Genomic DNA, 18,528 nt, shown 5'->3' with positions numbered 1-18,528 from the left:
CGGAACGTTTGCCTCTGAGTTTGTTTCAGCGACGACATTAGCTTCAGTATTGTTAGGCTGCCGTCAGTTTTTCTTTTGCTCTTATAGATATGACAGCGAATCTGACGCTGGCTTATCTATGAGACCAACAACAGTTTTACCGGGCCGGGATCAACTGTGAAGACTCAAGGGAAACCTTTGAGAAGTGAGACAGAACAAGGAAAATACGATAAAGTTACATTCTAATCGTTTAGACAGAAGCGTAATTTAATTCAACTTACCACCATTGCGTTTCCCGATGGAGACTCGGAGGGAAGGGGAGATAAGGAAAGGCTTTCGGTCGAATGGGTGAATGCCACTGACCTGCCTGATTTGAACTCGCTTTGATCAAGCGAATGAAGCAGAACATAAAATAGGTTTACAGATAGGTTCGAGCTGTTGAATAGATCGGCGCACGTCAATTCTGCTCCATCCAGGCAACGGTACGCGAAACTCGACAAACGTAACAATGACAACGATGACTTGTCTGCGTTTTGTTAGCGTTCAACACGCAACGAGCACAAACAAAGCGTTGCGCGTGCCCCCTTTGGATGTTTTAGGGGGAACAGAACGCTTTAAAGTGGTATTCATATGGAACGATGCTACTGCATTGGTTACAAATCCGCCGCCCTTGACGTCGTTATCGTTGTTAGCTCCAGCACGAAATAAAGCAAACTACTGATGTTCAGCCTGCGTGCGCGATCCATAACATGGCAACAACTGTATCCCGCATTTGTCAGCCATTTTGATTCCTAGTCGTCTGTTCCGCCTTGGCAACTATAGACATCAATTAACAATGCCGTCTTAGTTAACAGCTGCAGCAGTCCCAAAGCTGACATTTTTTGAAACTCTCTCGTACGTGTGCCTGACTGTTTCGAACCGCGACAGTAATTCTAATAGTAGCAGCAGCGGCAATATCGCCGCCATCTTTTGCTCCTCGGAACTATTCATTAGTCACTTGTATCATTGGTAGCAACGTTTGCTCTTACCATGAGGATAATTACTTTATTATAATTTTCTTATTAAGCTGCTGCCGGTTCTGCGAGTCTTATCGTACATTCATACTCGACACATACCTACGCGCGTGTAGGTGAGCGTCTATATATAAATGAAGATAAAAGCAAAACAGACATTAACCTGCGGCCGAGCTCGTGTTAGCTAGTTATAAAGGGCTACTCATAAGCAAGCAGCATTTTCGCATCCAACCTCGTTGCCGCTGTCCTTAAGAGGCCCTATCTCCTAGCCTAAGTCTCTTACATATGATATTATCTATTTACTGTAGCTTAGCAGCGCTATTGGATGCACATTTCCAGTCTATGAAGAATCGACTTATTGAACTGTCGTCACGCGTACGCGTAGCAACACGTTGAAAAATGGGAATCGTGCCTTAATCCAGTGTCGAGAGATTCGTGCTGGTGGAGGAGCTGCGAGAGCAGCAACCACGTGCTTCCCTTAGTTGCCTCTAATCGAAATGAAGTCGTATGCTCATTTCCTTTATGGTTACATGGCAGCCACACCAGACTTAGTTATTTTTAGAACCGACAGCTTAGAAACGGCCGATCGAACGCTGTCTGGGCATTTTAATGTGGATTCGTGGCATCCAGCCGCTTGTTAATTATTTGTTTCGTTCACGGAAAGAAAGACATTATGGATTTGGTAAGAATCGACATCGACAACGACGGACGAAGCAAACAAGACAAACGTAATCTGTCCGTCTCTCCGTTCCTCTTTCAGCCGGCTGGTAGCTACGCAGTCGCCTTTGTTGCTGACGTAACCGCTGTTGTCGACGTCACCCGCATACACGCTCAATCGTCCGCTAGGATATACAATACCTTTTCATTAGATATGGCTGCGTGTGGTTACGAACTGCACGAGCCAGCAGTGCCGGCGGTTCTTTGAGGCGTATTGAACACGGGCAGGTTTTCAGGCTCCTGTTGATCTCGGCATCGTTGATATCAGTGACAGCGATTTGATGGGTTCACCAGAAACTGACGAGTATAAGCAGAGTTTCAGCAAACTCATAGAGATATGTTAGGCCACGAGATGGCCAAGGGTGTCTGATAAACGGCTGGTGGCCACTCGACTCCTCCTGGCGATCGAAAGCCGCATCTGATGCTCTTCACGGTGACACCTCCATTGCAAATGATTGGCCATTGAGTCCGCGTGTAAATCATGGCTAAACGGCATCGTCCCGTTAAGCTCAATTAATGTCTAACAAAGGCAATAATTCATTTCTGGTCTGACCATTTGATCTTTGCGCATTCCCTGAGTATTTAAGTCATGATCGTAGCTATTAGAAACCTGGGACACATAATATCTAGGCAAAATAACATAGTAATGTATACGGCGTTGCTGCTGGCTGTGTACGCGAACTCTACCCCCCGGAGCTCACCGTTTAGGTTTGTTAGACCACGCTGCTTTAGCTTGGCTGCGGTAGCGTTGTTTCGTCAATCCTGCTGAAGCTTTCGACATTCGTTGCCGGCTGTTCATGGCTATTGGCGTTGTTGTTCATTCTCGATTGGCCCCATTGTGTCGCTGCTGCTTTTTGGCTCGTGGTACAAGGAACAGGGAACAAACAGCCGTGGAAAAAGAAAACGAGTGGAGGCCGAGATGAGGCTGTCTCCATCTGTGTTTTGTCCTGTTTGTTGCATTGCTTTGTATTGTCCCAGGTCGGCTAGCAGCAGCGACCGGAGTAGCGGCGACAGCAATGCGCTGTTTTTCTTGTTATTTTGTAAAGAAATGTTTGCTTTTATCAATAAAAATAGGAAGGAAGGAAGGAAGGAAGGAAGAAAAACTAAAAAAGACAAGCCTTTTGCTAGTGCTGCCGCTGTGCGAACAAGAAGATCTTTGAACAATATAGCAGTAGAGGACGTCGGACGGAGATGGTCGCCGAACCGAGCTGGGTCCAGCTAAACTGAGTCGGATGACCCAGGCGACGGAGGGTAGTAAGATCCGTTGAAGTGATGTCAGGGTCTGCGTTCATTACTTTTGTAGCTTTTCTTAGCGTATCATTGACCTAAGATGTCATGCACTGCGTAGCGCATCTTTCAAACGTCAGCGATGTTGTTGCGGTGGCAGGACAAATTTCCAAGAGGATCATACAGCGGTCGTGCAGAAAACGGTGTAGGCACGATGAATCGATGCTATTGCTATTACTGCAAAAAATATGGACGGCATGTATTTTCCAGAGAGGATGCATATCGCCTTTGTTGTAGGCAATCCTTGCTGTTACTATCGACCCTTATTTTTCACCTAACGCTAAAAACCTCCACTGATGACCTTAAAGTCATCTGTGAATAACCTGCCCCGCCATCCCGTGTCAAACTGGAACATGCTGTAAACGGTATCGCTCGATTCTTCTTAGACAGTGGCAAGACGCTGTCGACGCGCACCTGTAAAGGCACTACACAAGGCTCGATGCGACATGGCCGTGATACTAACGGCCATGTGACCATTTCGACCACGCAGGATCTAGTCTATTTAAGTGTCGGCTAGTCATGATTTTAGTGGGAATACTGTTTAATTAGCTGAATCTTGTTCATAAACGTTCGCGTAAACGTTGCTTTTTGATACTTCACTATTATTACTAGACGTTAGATTTGAAGGTTACATCATTAAAGATTACGTCATCGAAGTTTTGTTCCAGTTACTAAGAGTAGACAGGGCCACTGTTGTTAATAACTGCAGAAGCAGCTGCAATATTGTATTTTTTGCATAGAAATAAATTAACCGACAATAGCTATGCCTAACGTTCGCTGACGATATATGCTGGTATTTCGTTTTCCCTGTGTTCAATAAAGATGTCTTCAATTGAAAGTGCAATTAACAACAGTCTCGGGAAGGGTTCCCCTAGCCTCAGAGCCGCTTATTCATACAGCCTTTTGTCATTGATCTTGGCCAATTTTCAGCCTTAGACAGACAGTGCAGTAGGTCGTAACCGTCCCTTTGACAACGCTCATGGACATACAGAGCTGTACAGAGTACCGTGCTGTCCGTTTCTATACCGAGAGACTCTTCTAGGCGCGAATTGCGTGACAGCCTTTGCCTGCTAGTATAATCTGGCCGGATGATGACAGGCTACTTTTTTATTGTTTCTGATGCCATTTAAATTCAAATTATCGCTCTTCATTTAAACGCCTGTGAACTCTTTTGGTGCTGACACGTCGTTCTCCTCCTAATCAGTATAGACTAATGGGTTATTTATCGTTGCCCTACGAAAAGTCGGCGGGTTTGATATGACAGGCCCGCTGAGTCCGAGCCAATATATGAGTGGAGCAGTCAAGCACCGAACGAGTTATAACCGCCGAAGGACAACTGCAAACAAAGCGATAAAGCTTAACGATATTGTGGACATTATGTACAGTTCAGGCTTGTTGAAAATCCTCTACAAAGCACCAGATGTCGCCACTGACCGCATGCTTCTCGATAGAGTAGTAAGGAGATAGAATGTAGAAGCATAGTAAGGGAAACTATGACCATCTACAATTCTACGTGTATATAATGGAAAAACTTTATTCCTATAGGCTCGGCTGATCGGCCATTGCTATGCATGCGGTAGCATAGCAGGTACCACTAATGTATGCATATATTATAATGGAGATCTCTTACGTATTTGCACTTACCTACCCGCCGTACGGAGCATTTTTTTCCAATATCGAGTTCACGAATCACCATACGCAACGCGTTTAGATAAATTCGTCCTGTGTTGAGGCGCCAGCTGTAATCTGTTTAATCCGCTTAAATATGGCGGCGGCAATAGAGCGCCAATGGCTGCGCTATACTCATTCGATTCGGTATCAGATACGATGGCAAACTTATTTCTACTATTTTGCTACAAACGAACCCTATCGTATAGTTGTTCCATATGACTACCCTTCAAATGAAATTAAGTGAACTCGACATATATCTTTGCATGCATATATACGTATATATGCAAAAAGGAACCGGCTTACAATTTCTACCTGTCTTACTCATATTTCTCTAATATATTTGTGCGCATTACTTAGGTCGTAAAGTCTTTTGGAATTTTCTGATTGTTGTCGAGAGGCCGAAAAGGGTCGACAATTCCAACTGGCCGATTTTTGCTAAGTGCTGCCCTTTTCAAGGTTTTCGATAGAAACTCCTTTCTGTGTGGAAATGGACTGTGAACATGGTCCTGCCGGATAGATCTCAGTCATTGATTTCGAAATCTTGGACATCGCAAGAAACCTCGTGAAATCCTTGGTTCGATATAGGGAAAGCTATGAGACGCAGTTGTAGCTAGAGTTCTGTGAATTCACTTGAAGAAAAAACTTGCGGTTAAAGTTCGCTGAAAAAATAGAAATCCTCGCAGCAGTGGGAAAAATATCACTTCTAGAGAAAACGTCTGACAAAATTTTTGGGCTTAAATTTACGAACAGCAAGTGCTTCTGCCAAAATCTCGAAAGCGGTAAGTAGAAAAAATCGAACTATCTCAGCAAGTTCACCTTGAGACTATCAACAACTTATGCTCTCGCACAATATCTCTCAAAACGTAACCATTCTCGATACAAATGCGAAAAAGCGGCTCACAGTAATCGTTCTATATCTGTGGCGTCCAAAACATGGTGCTAATGCCGGTGACGGTAGTAGTTTACTTTAGAACTCTGTTCGCTGTCGTTACTTCATCCTGTTGCTGGCCTCGTAGTCATTCGGTCAGTCGGTCGATCGTTTAGCGATTTTTTTTTGCACGGCCGCTGTCAACCGTATTTGTCGTTGCGGCATTAGTGCTACACTATTGTCGGAGTATCGGTATAGGCCCGCCGCGGCTGACTGATTACTAAGATATGGTCTTCTATAACGTACTTTATTTATGTCCGTCCGCATGCCCTTTCTGTTTTCCACTAGTATGTGGCTTTTCTTAAATCATGAGAATTATGGGCGAACGACCACGCAGCAGCAAGTGAGCACGTCGACGCGGCTCAAGTAGGCGGCAGGACGTGCGCGCAGAAGGGCCAGGGTGAAGCCGAAAGAGAAATATGGCGAAAACCAGAGTTTTAGTGAGAAGGAGATAGCGAGAGTAGAAGGACGACGGGTGTACGCTACTTAAACGCCACATAGCCTGAGTGAGTCTACTAACCGCAAACGGTTCTACGATGCTGGCCAAGTACTGCCGATACTTGTCTCAGTGATAGTACTAATACAGTAACGTATTATAGTGGTGATGGTCGAAGCGACGAGCCACATGACGACGGCGCCAAAGACGGGCATCATCCTCGATAGCCAGTTGCAGGGATGATGCATTTGCTTGTGTGCTTCTATGTTTAGCGTTGGTCAGTGCTATATAGAATTCGCATTGTACAGCCATACACTCACTGATTTTGTTACGGCGTATGGTGTATTTGCTGGATGATATCGTTTTTCAACAAAGTGAAGGACAAAGACTGATTTATTGGCAACCTTTTCGTCTTGGGCAGCGCAGCGCAGTACAGCACAGCGTACAATTAAGCGAAATACAGTAGGGCAGAACGATAGGACACCATGATCACAGCCTAATTTGTCTTCATTTTCTTCATGCAGCCTGCCTGTGTATTTCTGCATTCGTGTGTTGTTCGATGTTAGCATGGCAAATTGTCATCACCAGTAGATGATCACCGTATGTGGTAGTGTGTAACATCTCTGTCCACTCGTAGATATCAGGTATGCACGCAATAATTTGCCGCGTCACTTGGCCCTGGAAGAGTTCTAACGAAGTTTTTGGTGACGAACTGCCCGTAGATCATCATGCTCTAGAGCAAACTCATAGCTTTCTGCTACTGTTTTTTGTTAGAAATTGAATGTTTCGCCGACCTTAACGTCCGAAATGTACCGTTAAGCATCGACATCTTATCGATGTACTGAGCGGTACAGTCGAACATCATACGTCACACCTGTTCATAGAGCTCATGGGCAGACGGGTTACTATCAAAATACCAACAAAAGCGTCCATTATTTTCCAATTGTTACTGCCTTTAGCTACTATGTTTCATATTTTCCTTGCCTATTGATGACTCAACTTTGCGTATCAGACAGAGGGCATCTTTATTTGTTATTAATTAACGTGCTAGTCCTCCATTATATGGGATACGCACTTGCTGCTGTCGTTGGTGATACTGCTGGGGCTCTAGTGATCCCCACAAGAGCGGTGCAATGTTTATTTATTGACTATTATCCGCACACTGCTGCCCTTACTCGAACGCAGCATGCCGAAGCAGGCAGCGGCGGCGTCTCGTTGAGCGTCGTGCTTACTTATTGACCATTGTCCATCGTACAGGTGCGCAGGGGACGAGCCGAAGGGCGAAAGCCGAAGGCTTCGAGGGTCGTATTGGCAAGTCAGCACTTCATATCTGGCTCCAATTATGGTGATTCGTTCTCCTCGGGTAGGGCAACACTCATATCGCAAGTCGGACGATGAGGGCAACGCCATGAAGAGGTAGCTGCCGCCTGTAGAACTCGGAGGCAACAGAAACCATACTAGCAAGTGGCGTAGTTATGTAGCATCAGTGCGCTACGTTTCCACTAACATGGTCGCGTTCTCATTATTTGCTGATCCTTTGATTCTTGTTTTCGCCTGTAATCTCTATTTTTTGCTAGGAGCTCCTGCTGGGGATATCCACAACGTAGCCTGGAAATTGATGGCTTGTTTTTGCTCATCGGCCGAACGAGACAGTGATCTTGAAAGAAACAAGAAGCAAGCATTCAATAGCATGTAGCAGTAACTAGCGCTTGCGCTCGCTATCTAGTCTAACATATATGCATAAAATGCATTGTGCGTACGTATATTTACAGGTTACGTCCTGCAGTGCAGAGGATTTATGGGCTCGGTTCTTAATTTTGGTTTACTGTACATCGGCCGAGCCAGCCTGAAACTTCTAACTAGGTCGAGGAAGCATCTGACCCGGATTCGGAAGGAGCAGCCTGTCAATCTATTTTGCATATAGGATTAATGACCTATAGTGTCACCTGAATAAATTTCCGCTAGTTGTTCTCGCGAGATTCTATTCATTGTACGTTACGCTGTGTACTCCAGGACGATGATAGAAAAAAAAAGAACAATTTACTACTTGCGGTGGACGGTATTGAACTATATGTACCATAACAGCCAACAGCTGCTGTACGCATGCACATTCATATTATGCGTGCCAATGACCGTCCTGCTATCCTGACATTGCCGCTACGGGATTCTTTTGAATTCAGGAATAAACTGCCGTCCGTTTGAGGACTACAACACAGCAGTACATCCTGCTTCACGCGGAACGCACATATAGTGATTCTGGAAGTACGGCCGCTGTCAATAGTTTTTTTCTCCTTTTTCGTAGCCTCTCTCCTCTGCCGGTACTAATATATGTTACCGTCAATGACACTGATTTTAACGGTACTGCTTTTGCTACAGTTATTGTTGTCGAAACTTATTTAATCAATATGCAACAAGCAAGTGCTAGGACTATCTTTTTTTTGTTTGGGGAACCGCACAAGGTCTACGATGTATGCCGGATACTAGAAGGACGATGCGACCGGCCTCGGCGGGACAAAGGAAGAGAGAGGAAAGGATATCATCACAGGCTCGATTGTGGAAATCATACCATATTCCGTTCATCCATGCGCCTAACACAATCGGATTTTAGGCAAAAAGGAAACACGTCAGGGCAAAATGGTTAATGGCTTCAAAGTGACATTTACATTATCGTTTCGTATTGTACGGCGCTATATTCTATCATCGATTGAATCTTCGAGCGCAACAGCGGCATCCGCAGCAGCAGCAGCAGCGGCAACCTTTGTTTTGTGGTCTACCATATCGTGGTATGTCCTTGTGGACGTGCATGTATGCGCCTGGGTTTATGTCGTGTCGTGTCCTGTACGCCGAGTCGATACAAACAATTATAGAAGATGGATGAAATTGTTCTTACTACTGCATCTGTTTTAAATCATTTCGCGGCATTCTGGCTATATTGCATCTGTGTAAGCGTCCGTGTAGGTCACGTAAGAAATAGAAGCTGGTCTCCTGCAGAGTAGTTCGTTGAGACAGCCAAAATGATTGATAATAACTTTAATGCCATCAACGTCAATTAAGCTCACAATTAGCAGCAGCAAATGAAGACAATGCGAAGACCTATGCTTTCGTTTCGGCATGAGCTGTGGCTGAACGTTACTCGGTTTGCGCGACACGTTCGGTCGTTTCACAAACAATTGACTATACAATAACAACAACTCAGTACATTTATGCGTCCTGCTCTTTTTACCTAGCGGTTCTAATCTAACAGTATCATAGTAAAATGACGAACTAGAATTAAATTAAAAATCCAAAACAGAACACTCAAGAGCTTGCGATACACATACCGTTGGTATCCGACCTAACAGCGGCGTAGGTGTGATTAGAAAATGTGGTATATATACTAGCTGCCAAGTTCCCAAAAGCATAGCGTTGAAACGTAGTGGTTCCTATCTAAACCAGCAGCGCCAATTGATGCTATCGTACACAAGGACAAAAAAATAAAGCCACACATGGATACTAATTTTTTGTACTACCCCGACCCTTCTCCCCCGCGCCATTAGTATCATTATCATTACCTCGCTGCTCATCAATAGCGTCGTCGATCTCGTTATATATTAGTTCTCAAGGTAATAGAATTTATAAAAATAAGCCGCTAATCCAAACTGCGTCCAATTTGTTGCTGATGACAGTGGGCTAGTGGCCCGCTGAAAAGCGCCTCCAACCCACAGCAGCCACTGCCCCAGCTGTTGTTACGACCAGCGACAAACAACGCCGCTGCTGTGATTAAGTCCAACAGGCCGACTACTTGAGACAACGACGAAAGTTTTATGCAGGGAAACAACAACAACAATAATGGTAGCAGCAGTGGCCACTCAATCTACAAACTCTTAGCAGATAAAACAAGATAGCAGCAGGAGCGGAAATCCATGAGCAATAGATAAAAAAGAACACATGCACTTGCTCACTTTACGATCAAATACGACGACAGGCCTGTTGATGTTGATTTGGGCGGTGACAGGTACTAAAAAATGACAACGACGACACCGTCGCGCCCGCGTTGGTGGGGGCGACGACCAACGCGCTCGTAAACAACCGACGTGGACCTCCTACTATGTCATAACGGCTTCGCTCAAATCTGCTTCGGCAGCAGATTCTCTTGCGATCAATATCATCGTCGATGGTCTGCCTGTTGTTGTTATTGTGTCTGCAGAAACCTTGTTTCTGTTTATTGATCCCTGTGATGAGCGGCGACGGGGACAGTCGACGTTTATGGTGGTGTCGATACAGCCGTCGCCGTACAGCTTCTGCAGCAGCCGCTGGCAATGAGAGCGGCAACTACTTGTAACTGTCTCAGGTTGTCGTTGTCGTCGTGAGTCGACGGTCTCGAGCGTACAGTATCCCATAGAACCACGAACAGATCCATCATTATTGAAGGGGCCGGAATCATAATGGACGGAGGGCAATGCACGCACATGAAGAATAAAAAGCGTAACAATACTGTCTGTCCGTACTTTTCTCAGCTAAGTAATGCTATGATGGTTTGTCAGCGTTGCTATCCTCGTCGTAACTTTTCCTGCTACCGCTTAAGATAGCGCCATATTTGAAAGAGTGTGCGGTCTACGCGTGCGTTTCCATTACCTGTAACCAGTAGTACGGTTAATGAACAGCCTCAAGCACTAATTTGGGTAATCAATTTATAACGTTCCGTTGTCTGTCCGATTGTCTATGCGCAACGACATTGTTGTCCGCAATTGTTGTTGATATTACATTAGCGTTGTTGTCGCGGTTGAACCCTGACACAACAAGGCCCAATGACGCCAGTAACAATAGCATGAGCACAACTGTATGTTTTATCCAGGCGTGGCATACCCAATTTCGTTATTAGGTTCGTCATCCATCGCTCTCTTCGAGATACATTTGAGCGTTACTTTTGCGGTCTCTCTTCGTTTCGATTCTTTGCCCCTGGACCAAGGCATTTGCCTCATGGCAGCCGTTTCTCCAACTGATCAGATCTTATCAACTTCATTCGGCTGCATCTTCGCTTGTGTAGTTACCTAAAATACGACACATCGCCCAGTAATCCAGGATGAATCCGACCGTCACCCAATATGTATGATTGTGATAAAATCTGTTTTTGCGCCAAAAGCAATGAACCGAAATTCACTTATTGCCTGAAACGAGCCAACCAATTTACTGCTGCTGATGATCTATGACAATGCGAGCTATAGATGCAGTCCGGTAACTACTTGATCCTCGTAATGATAGCGTGTCTTCTCTTAATTAGAAGATTGTGTAATGGCAGAAGATATCGACAGGTGGGTGTCATTATAGCTGTTCTGGGATTTAATCCTACCTACTCAATTTGTAATAATGTTTGTAGTGGCAGTGGGCAGCAGAGACGATTGTCGTAATCGAAGTTTCATTGACGATCGCGCAGTGATGCCCATGGCGAGTTTGACGGCGGGTTCTTACGCATGCTACTGCTGTCACATTGTCGTTTGATCCTTTCTACAATACAATTCAATAACGGAGGGGCAAAACGCGTAACGAGCCGGTGACAGGACGAAATAGCTGCAGCAAGCAGTAGCTAATTGCGACGCGGGCGTCCGGTAGAGTCGAGCAATAATGGGAAATATGGACAAAATTTACATGGTTGTCTACACCATGCATGGAGTTTCGCCGGTGCCATACTATGAAAATTAACGATGAATTCAATTTCTCCAGCATCATCGTACGATAACCATTAGCTTGTGACCCGGACTGCGTACGGCTGCACCTTCGAATCGGAGGCTCGACCCGCTGTTGTTCTTCGGAGTTCTCCGATAGCTGGCTAAAAACAGCCAGCAGTTGCCCGGAGTTGTTTATAATACGAACACTAACATGGAAGAAATTGATGAACGAGCTCGTTGGTTGATTACTATGTGCATTCAGTGGGATCTGTTTAAACTATTTTTGCTTCAACTGTATTTATAGCGTGCTATTCGTGCACTCTAATAGCTCGTAGTATATGTCTTTTTTTAATTAAATTATCTATTCTACATATTTGCGTGGAGAATTCTAACCGAAACAATGTTTTCTGCATTGTTTCAGATCTACACACAACGAGCTGGAGAAAAACAGGTATGTAGCGGTTTTAACTGTGCCCACTTCGAGAGTGCTCGTCAGACGAGAGGCCGACTGCTATCTTCGTAGGAGTTCACTAGCAGTGGTTCGTTTACCCACTAAACTTTAGGACACGAAATGACGTGGTCTAGGTTCAAAACCGGACAAACACACCCGGTCCGCTGTGTATCAGAGGCGGCCAATCGTCGCGAGCGGTCGGATTCGGAGCATTTAGACCGACTTCATTTGGTCGCGCAACGGGAGTCAAAGGCATCCAGTACGTAGTGCGCTTGCCAATGAGAATCCACAGGGCCAAAATAATTGTCGATCCACCAAAACGGATGCATTAACAGAGGTCCACTCAAAGTCGTAGGACTTCGAACTGCTGACGCGGAAGCGGGCCGACAACAACGCTTTAGCACCCATGCCTGCTAACAAGCAACTGTAGTGGAAATAGGGTCATGCCAGGGCAAGAGCTAGTGTGACTCGATTGCTTAGTGTAACCCGCTGGCCGTGGGTAGCCCCAACTTCAAGACTTGTCAGCCATTACGATCGGAAATTTCGATACGGGTATCAATAGTAGTAACAATAGCATAAGAATCGTCACCGACCGCAATTATACATTTCATCAATTACTATAAATCAATTATATTCTAATTAATTACTAGTAGTAATGTGTCGTCGGCTCTGTACGGACCGATGGAGATATCGCGTTTCTCTCTCTCTCGTAGGTAAATGATGAAAAAAAAATGACCGGTGGGAGTGAAGCGTTTCATCGATTCCACGTTCATTGCAAACAAAGCAGTGTTCATTAGTAGACAATTGAGGGGTATTCATCTTTAAGTAGTTACGATATGGCTTCCGAGCCCTTTGCGATAACACATCGTTGAACGACTCCTAATGCTCTATGGATTGTTTCGATACAAATGCAACTGCAAACGTCTCTCGGTAATTAGATAGTGTTACTACTGCTGTTCAGGCTGCTGACTAGCTAGTAAAAAAGAATTATCTCAAGAATGGCCCATTACGTTTTTGTAAGCATTTGTTGTGCCGGACACGAAGATGGCATACTGTGAATTTATTTTCTGTATACTTTCATTAGCTTTATTGCAGAATCAGAAAGGAAGATGCTGCCTTGGGCCCGTTTGGCTTCAACACACACACACATACAGACAAATGCCTGTTACTTGGATCCAGGTTTGATTTGATATTTTCAACTATATGTTATGACTAACTATTCGAACGTGGGTTGAACGTAGCCTGTTTCGCAGATATGATGTTACATAATGGATTTGTGTACAGGCAAAGTTTAAAGACGTTCTTGTTGTTGGCGTACCACCTGTCTGTGCTGCACGACCTATCTGATCTCGGCATCTCCTTCTCGAATAACACGAAACAATAGGCATCAAATGTGTCTGGTAAAGCGCCTGAGCGGCCAACGATGATACGAGTAGTAAGTGACGAAGCCAAGAACAGAGAGGACAAAACGCACAAATCATATATTCCTTCTACGGTATTTACTCTCGATCTCTATCTTTGCATTTTCGCTCTGGCCTGCATCAGTGCTTCTGTGCGTCCGCTGTGTTTCTTTCTGCCTGAATTAGCTTGAAAATTCCCCCCTAGCTTCGTATTACCTCGCTCGTATGACTTTTCACTATGGCCGGTGCCATTGTTCTCCCTTTAAATTTCTTATTCTTGTTATAGTTTAATTGGACGAGGCGACTCGACCGTACCATGAGCGCTGCACGCTACCTACAACATCCGCAGTGATAGAACGGCCACTTGAACTCTGCGACCAGTGAGAGCGGCGCCCAGTGAAGCAGCGGCTGGTCGAAGCGAGAAAATTCAAGTTATACTTCAGTGAGCAACACGTGAACTGAGAAATGTATAATTGTTATCAAGTTTCACATATTGTTATATATGTATAAAAAGCATAAACTACGGATGGAGTGAAGCAGCATGAAATATAGGCGTGTATTACTCAGTCACACGACTGGCGGTACTACGTATATGATAGAATTTACAGGCACAATCGTACCAGTGGCGCTGTTAATTTTGGCTTTGACGGTGCTACCGGGATAGACTGCGTACGCGAGTAGTAATGGCGTCGACGCGCGACCCAGAAGGGGCAGCACTGTGGCAGAGTTTTGCGGTAAGGGGCATAATTTCGCACGCATCCAAATCGGCTGCGGCAGTGACAACAGGCAGCAGCATAAAAAGTAGATATCGCCACGATCGTTGCTGCCGCTGCCGCCGCCGCCGCCGTATGTCGTCTCAGAGCCGTTCGCGTGCGTCTAATATCGTCATCGTCATTATATATCCTGACCGAACAAGCTGGCAACCAGCTGAGCGCCCCGTGCTCGTATTCCCTGGAAACTGTTTTTTATTTCTGGGTAAAATATGCATTGCGCATTGGCCATTCCGTGTTTCTCATTACGCGTTGTTTACATCACTGTTGTTGTTTTGTTTTGTCCGAAACGTCACTCACCAAACGTGCTACTGGTGACAGAGTACCAAGCCTCGTAGTTCCCGCAGTAGCAGACGCTGCTACTTCTGTGCCTATGGGGCTTATCTCGAGCGTTGTCATTGGAAACTTCAAACATGTTCGGCGTCAGAAGTTGCAGGAGGAAGATCTACAGGAAACTGTGCTCAAATACTCACGTGCGTTCCACGTAAGACGCTGGAAGAGATGCGAGAAAAACGATACAAAAAGTACGACATGAAACGAACAAGCAGCCTTTCAAGCTTACGTTGCGTCACCCCCTCTTGATTTTTCCTGACGAGAATGCCCCAGCATTATAAATCCCACTGTCGACTGTACTTCACTCTGTGCGTCCGCACGCCCAGTTGGCTGTTTGCGCTACACAAAGAAATATAATCAGACCCACACATACACCTATGCCACTGAAGGTGGTAATACGGAGAGCATAATTTTATTCGGCATCGGTTGATCTCGAACATTGTGTTGTTATTCGGTGCATTATCTTTACGAGCAGATTTGGACATTTTACTCTTTGCTCACAAAGGTTAGGTCGATCTGAAGCGCATCAGTACGTACTCTCTCATTCGTAGAATAAATATTCGCATGTATCGTACGACTCGCCTGAGTATCGTCAGCATTGCCAAGTACTTAGGCATTTTGGGGGTTATCTCCGTGGACGCTGAGGCTTCTTTTCCGATTGTGTTCCTGCTCGTTTTATGCATCCAAAATGTGAATCTGTATCCAGTGAGCGGGCTAGCACGCGTTACGTATCGTCTCTGTCACGTAGACAGATACGATGATGAGGATGACTCCCTCGATAACAACTGCTGTAGCCGCGGCTTCAGTAGTGGCAACAGCAGCAGGAGCAGCACCCACTCGAAGCGAGTAGAGTCACCATCATTTTGATTCACCGAAATCTGTATCTTGCAATAAGGGATCCGTAATTACTCGAAATCGTAGCTGACGCTAGCAGCAGCAACAGCGAGGAGAAGCTTAGAGTTACTAGAGAAACGGAAGCTCGAGTTGAGGGTAACGTGGCTGAGCAGATGGTTTTCGGGAAGCTGACTAAGCATGACTAAAAATATATAAAGACAGCGACTCCATGTACATAGCTGTAATTATTTTGATGCCGTACACTTATTTTTTGGACCCCTTGCTATTTGCCTGTCCAAAAGGGGACTAGGGGGTAAGCCTTCCGTACTCTTTGTCGCCGAAAAATATTTGTTTGAAAATTCGCTTCATCCAACAACATACATTATAGGGCAACGACTGCTGATACATGAAAACACCTAAGCGGCTTATTATAAGCCTTGTAAATGTGTACATAGACAGACGAGGAATAGAGAGAAGGGTGTCGCAAGGCGTCCACTCATCGTTTCTCTTCCAACGTATTTTGTAGTCTCTACATTTCCTGCCCTCGAGCAAAAATGCCCTCCCGTCGACCACATCAACTTGCAGAGCCTTCTGACGTTAGCTCTATGAAATCTTAAGTTAAATTCCCGTATCGAGACTCGGATTTTTTATGACGGGTGTCATCTGTAACCATCATCATTTGAAGATGATAATAATAATAATAGTAATACGATTGTCGTGTGATGCTCGATAATGTGTGGGCGTTCGCTGAGTAAATCTCATCGACATGTCCCCATCTTGCTTAGTAATATTGACCAGCGTTCATTTCAGTAGACATGATTGGGTATATATAATGTGAAGTACATAAAATCTAACCAAAATAAGAAACAAACCTTTTCAATGAAAATTAATCCCGACTGGCCACCTCATCCCGCGACCCCTCTTCCCACTACCGTTTATTTTTTCTAAATAAGTAAACAACGCTGTAACTGAGGTAGTTCTTGGAGATCGGAAAATAGATAGAACATCGAAGGTCTCTGGTTCATTTTTTGCAATGTCAGTAGAGGCGTTCGACGATCACTGAATAAAAAGAACCAGTTAAATTTTAACCTAATTTGAATCAAGCAATTTTAACCTAATTTGTTCAAGCAATATAGTCACGATTACCGACATCCCGCTTGATTAGTTTTGATATAGAGCAGATATACGAACGTATAGATGAAGCACTTTTCCAATTCTATTTTCCATTCCGTTGTTGTTTGCTACCGGGTCTTGCCGTACTGACGTCGACTGGCGGCGGTGCTTACGACTCTGTGTACAACTTCAGCTAGGGCGGCTTATTTCATCTTTGCGGGGTCATCATCTGTCGTCCGCGCAATATATGAACGGCAATTTTTCACTATGCCCACTCGGATCTGGAGGCCCATAAGTAGATATACAACGCAGACGGAAATATTCGTGGTTCCCCTCCTGTTCAAACTGGGCTAGAACGTTCAGGCATGTTTACGCGCATCTATCAAAGACTGCTAATTGTTCATAATTGAAACTAGCCATCGATCGCTTTTTACTTTGTGTGAACATCTCCGATTTTATGGGTTTCGTAGTCGACCCGATTTCAAGCGAGTATTCAGCTGCTGCGGTTGCTATTGCTGACGATAATTTTTATACAGAATAAAGCAAACACGTTTGTCTTTGTCTTTGATTATTTGCTAGCGGCAATAACAACGACTAGCGCTTCGGCGACTCAAGCTTCCTTTTCTGCTACATCCGACTCTCATCGGAACACCAGTATCATTATACCATAATTAAAAATGCAGCTATCATCAATACTAGTATCATTATCACCGAACGAGATAACGAGCTGCGCTCTCGTTCTTTCTGTTATATTGTTGGTGATTTGATGAGTTTTCATACGTCCGCTGTTCCGGTATAAGGTGCCACCGCTGGCTGCGGCGGCCATTTTAAATGACTCAATTATCGCATCGGTGTTTGCTTTTGTATGCTGCTATTTTCATTTATTTTTCGGTCATCTATTCCTTCGTTCGTTCGTCATTTCTTATTGTCGTTAGTTATGCTGGCGTAAAAATGCAGGCGAAAAACACGCGATCAATCTATCCATCCATCTACCTACCTAGCCAGCCAGCCAGCCGTACAGTGTGCCTTATGTGCAGACAGAGAGAGAGAGAGAGAGGCGGGGGGGGGGGGGGGAGCGAGAAAATAGTGATTCTAGGGACAGAAGAAAATGTCGTTGGTTGGTCATCCCTACTGGGGCCCTCTGATACAGCCCAACGTTGATGGTTACACCTAACGGAAAGTCTTTCTTCTGCCTCTGACGCCACATCGTTAAGCTCTAGGCATGCAAACACACACACACTCATTCACGCATGCGGGTACCAATACAGGAAAGCATATAGGGGCCAAATACACACACATACGAAGAGAACTGAAGACTAAGCTATTATAGATTCACTTACTGGCGCCTCTGGTAGGGTCAAGGTCTATAGAGGGCCGTAACACTATAAGCGTCAGCTCGACTGTGCCTACAATAATACGTCGCATGCGACTGCTGTATTGAAGGAAAGAACTTCGTTGCTTTCGCAAGAGCTCCGGTTTTTGCGACATCTCTAGCGGGAACTGTGCAAACCAGTTGCGATGGAGACTGCGGAAGGCTGTCCTGGCGCCGTTATCGAAAAAGAGAGGCAGAAGAAATAATACTAATCGATGTACAGACATACGAAAATATTTAGCTACTCTACAGAAAGCGTTATCGCGCCAGAAACGCAAACGTGTGAAACGGGGACGGCTAAGGAAGCGGGAAGGAAGGAGTGTAGGCCCGATCATATGTTCGATCGCTGTTAAGCTAGCCGGGCATTGCTGACGGGCACGTGCTGCCGCCATGTGTGTTGTGCTAAATGGGCACAGATGATGCACGCTGAAAGGAACCAACTACGCTTACTACCTGCTTAAATGCTAGTTTTGTTGTCATCGTTCCTGTTGCTCTTGCTCGGCGAAATGTCCTGCTGTCGTTGCTGCTGCTGCTGTCTCAATGGATGAATGACAGGGAATAAAAAATGCGCGGCGCCCT

The 18,528-nt window shown here is 45.1% G+C and overlaps 1 protein-coding gene across 9 annotated transcripts in view; it reads left to right on the top strand.

Annotated features, from left to right (window-relative positions):
• Positions 1-18,528, top strand: part of LOC111264448 (uncharacterized) — a 257,234-nt gene that overhangs the window by 23,868 nt on the left and 214,838 nt on the right. For all 9 annotated transcript variants that reach the window (XR_002682869.2, XR_015312695.1, XR_015312694.1 and 6 more), the window contains exon 3: positions 12,098-12,127. Coding sequence is in view for 6 of the 9 variants with exons in the window: in XM_086970084.1 (XP_086826210.1) it covers positions 12,098-12,127 (30 nt within the window). In the remaining 3 variants the exon portion in view is untranslated. The remainder of the gene's footprint in view (positions 1-12,097; positions 12,128-18,528) is intronic.

The sequence above is a fragment of the Varroa jacobsoni genome, unplaced genomic scaffold (assembly GCF_002532875.2).
Source record: "Varroa jacobsoni isolate VJ856 unplaced genomic scaffold, vjacob_1.0 scaffold_859, whole genome shotgun sequence".
NCBI lineage: Eukaryota > Metazoa > Arthropoda > Arachnida > Mesostigmata > Varroidae > Varroa > Varroa jacobsoni.
Note: the sequence above shows the minus strand (reverse complement) of the source record. Positions and strands in the feature narration are given on the sequence as shown.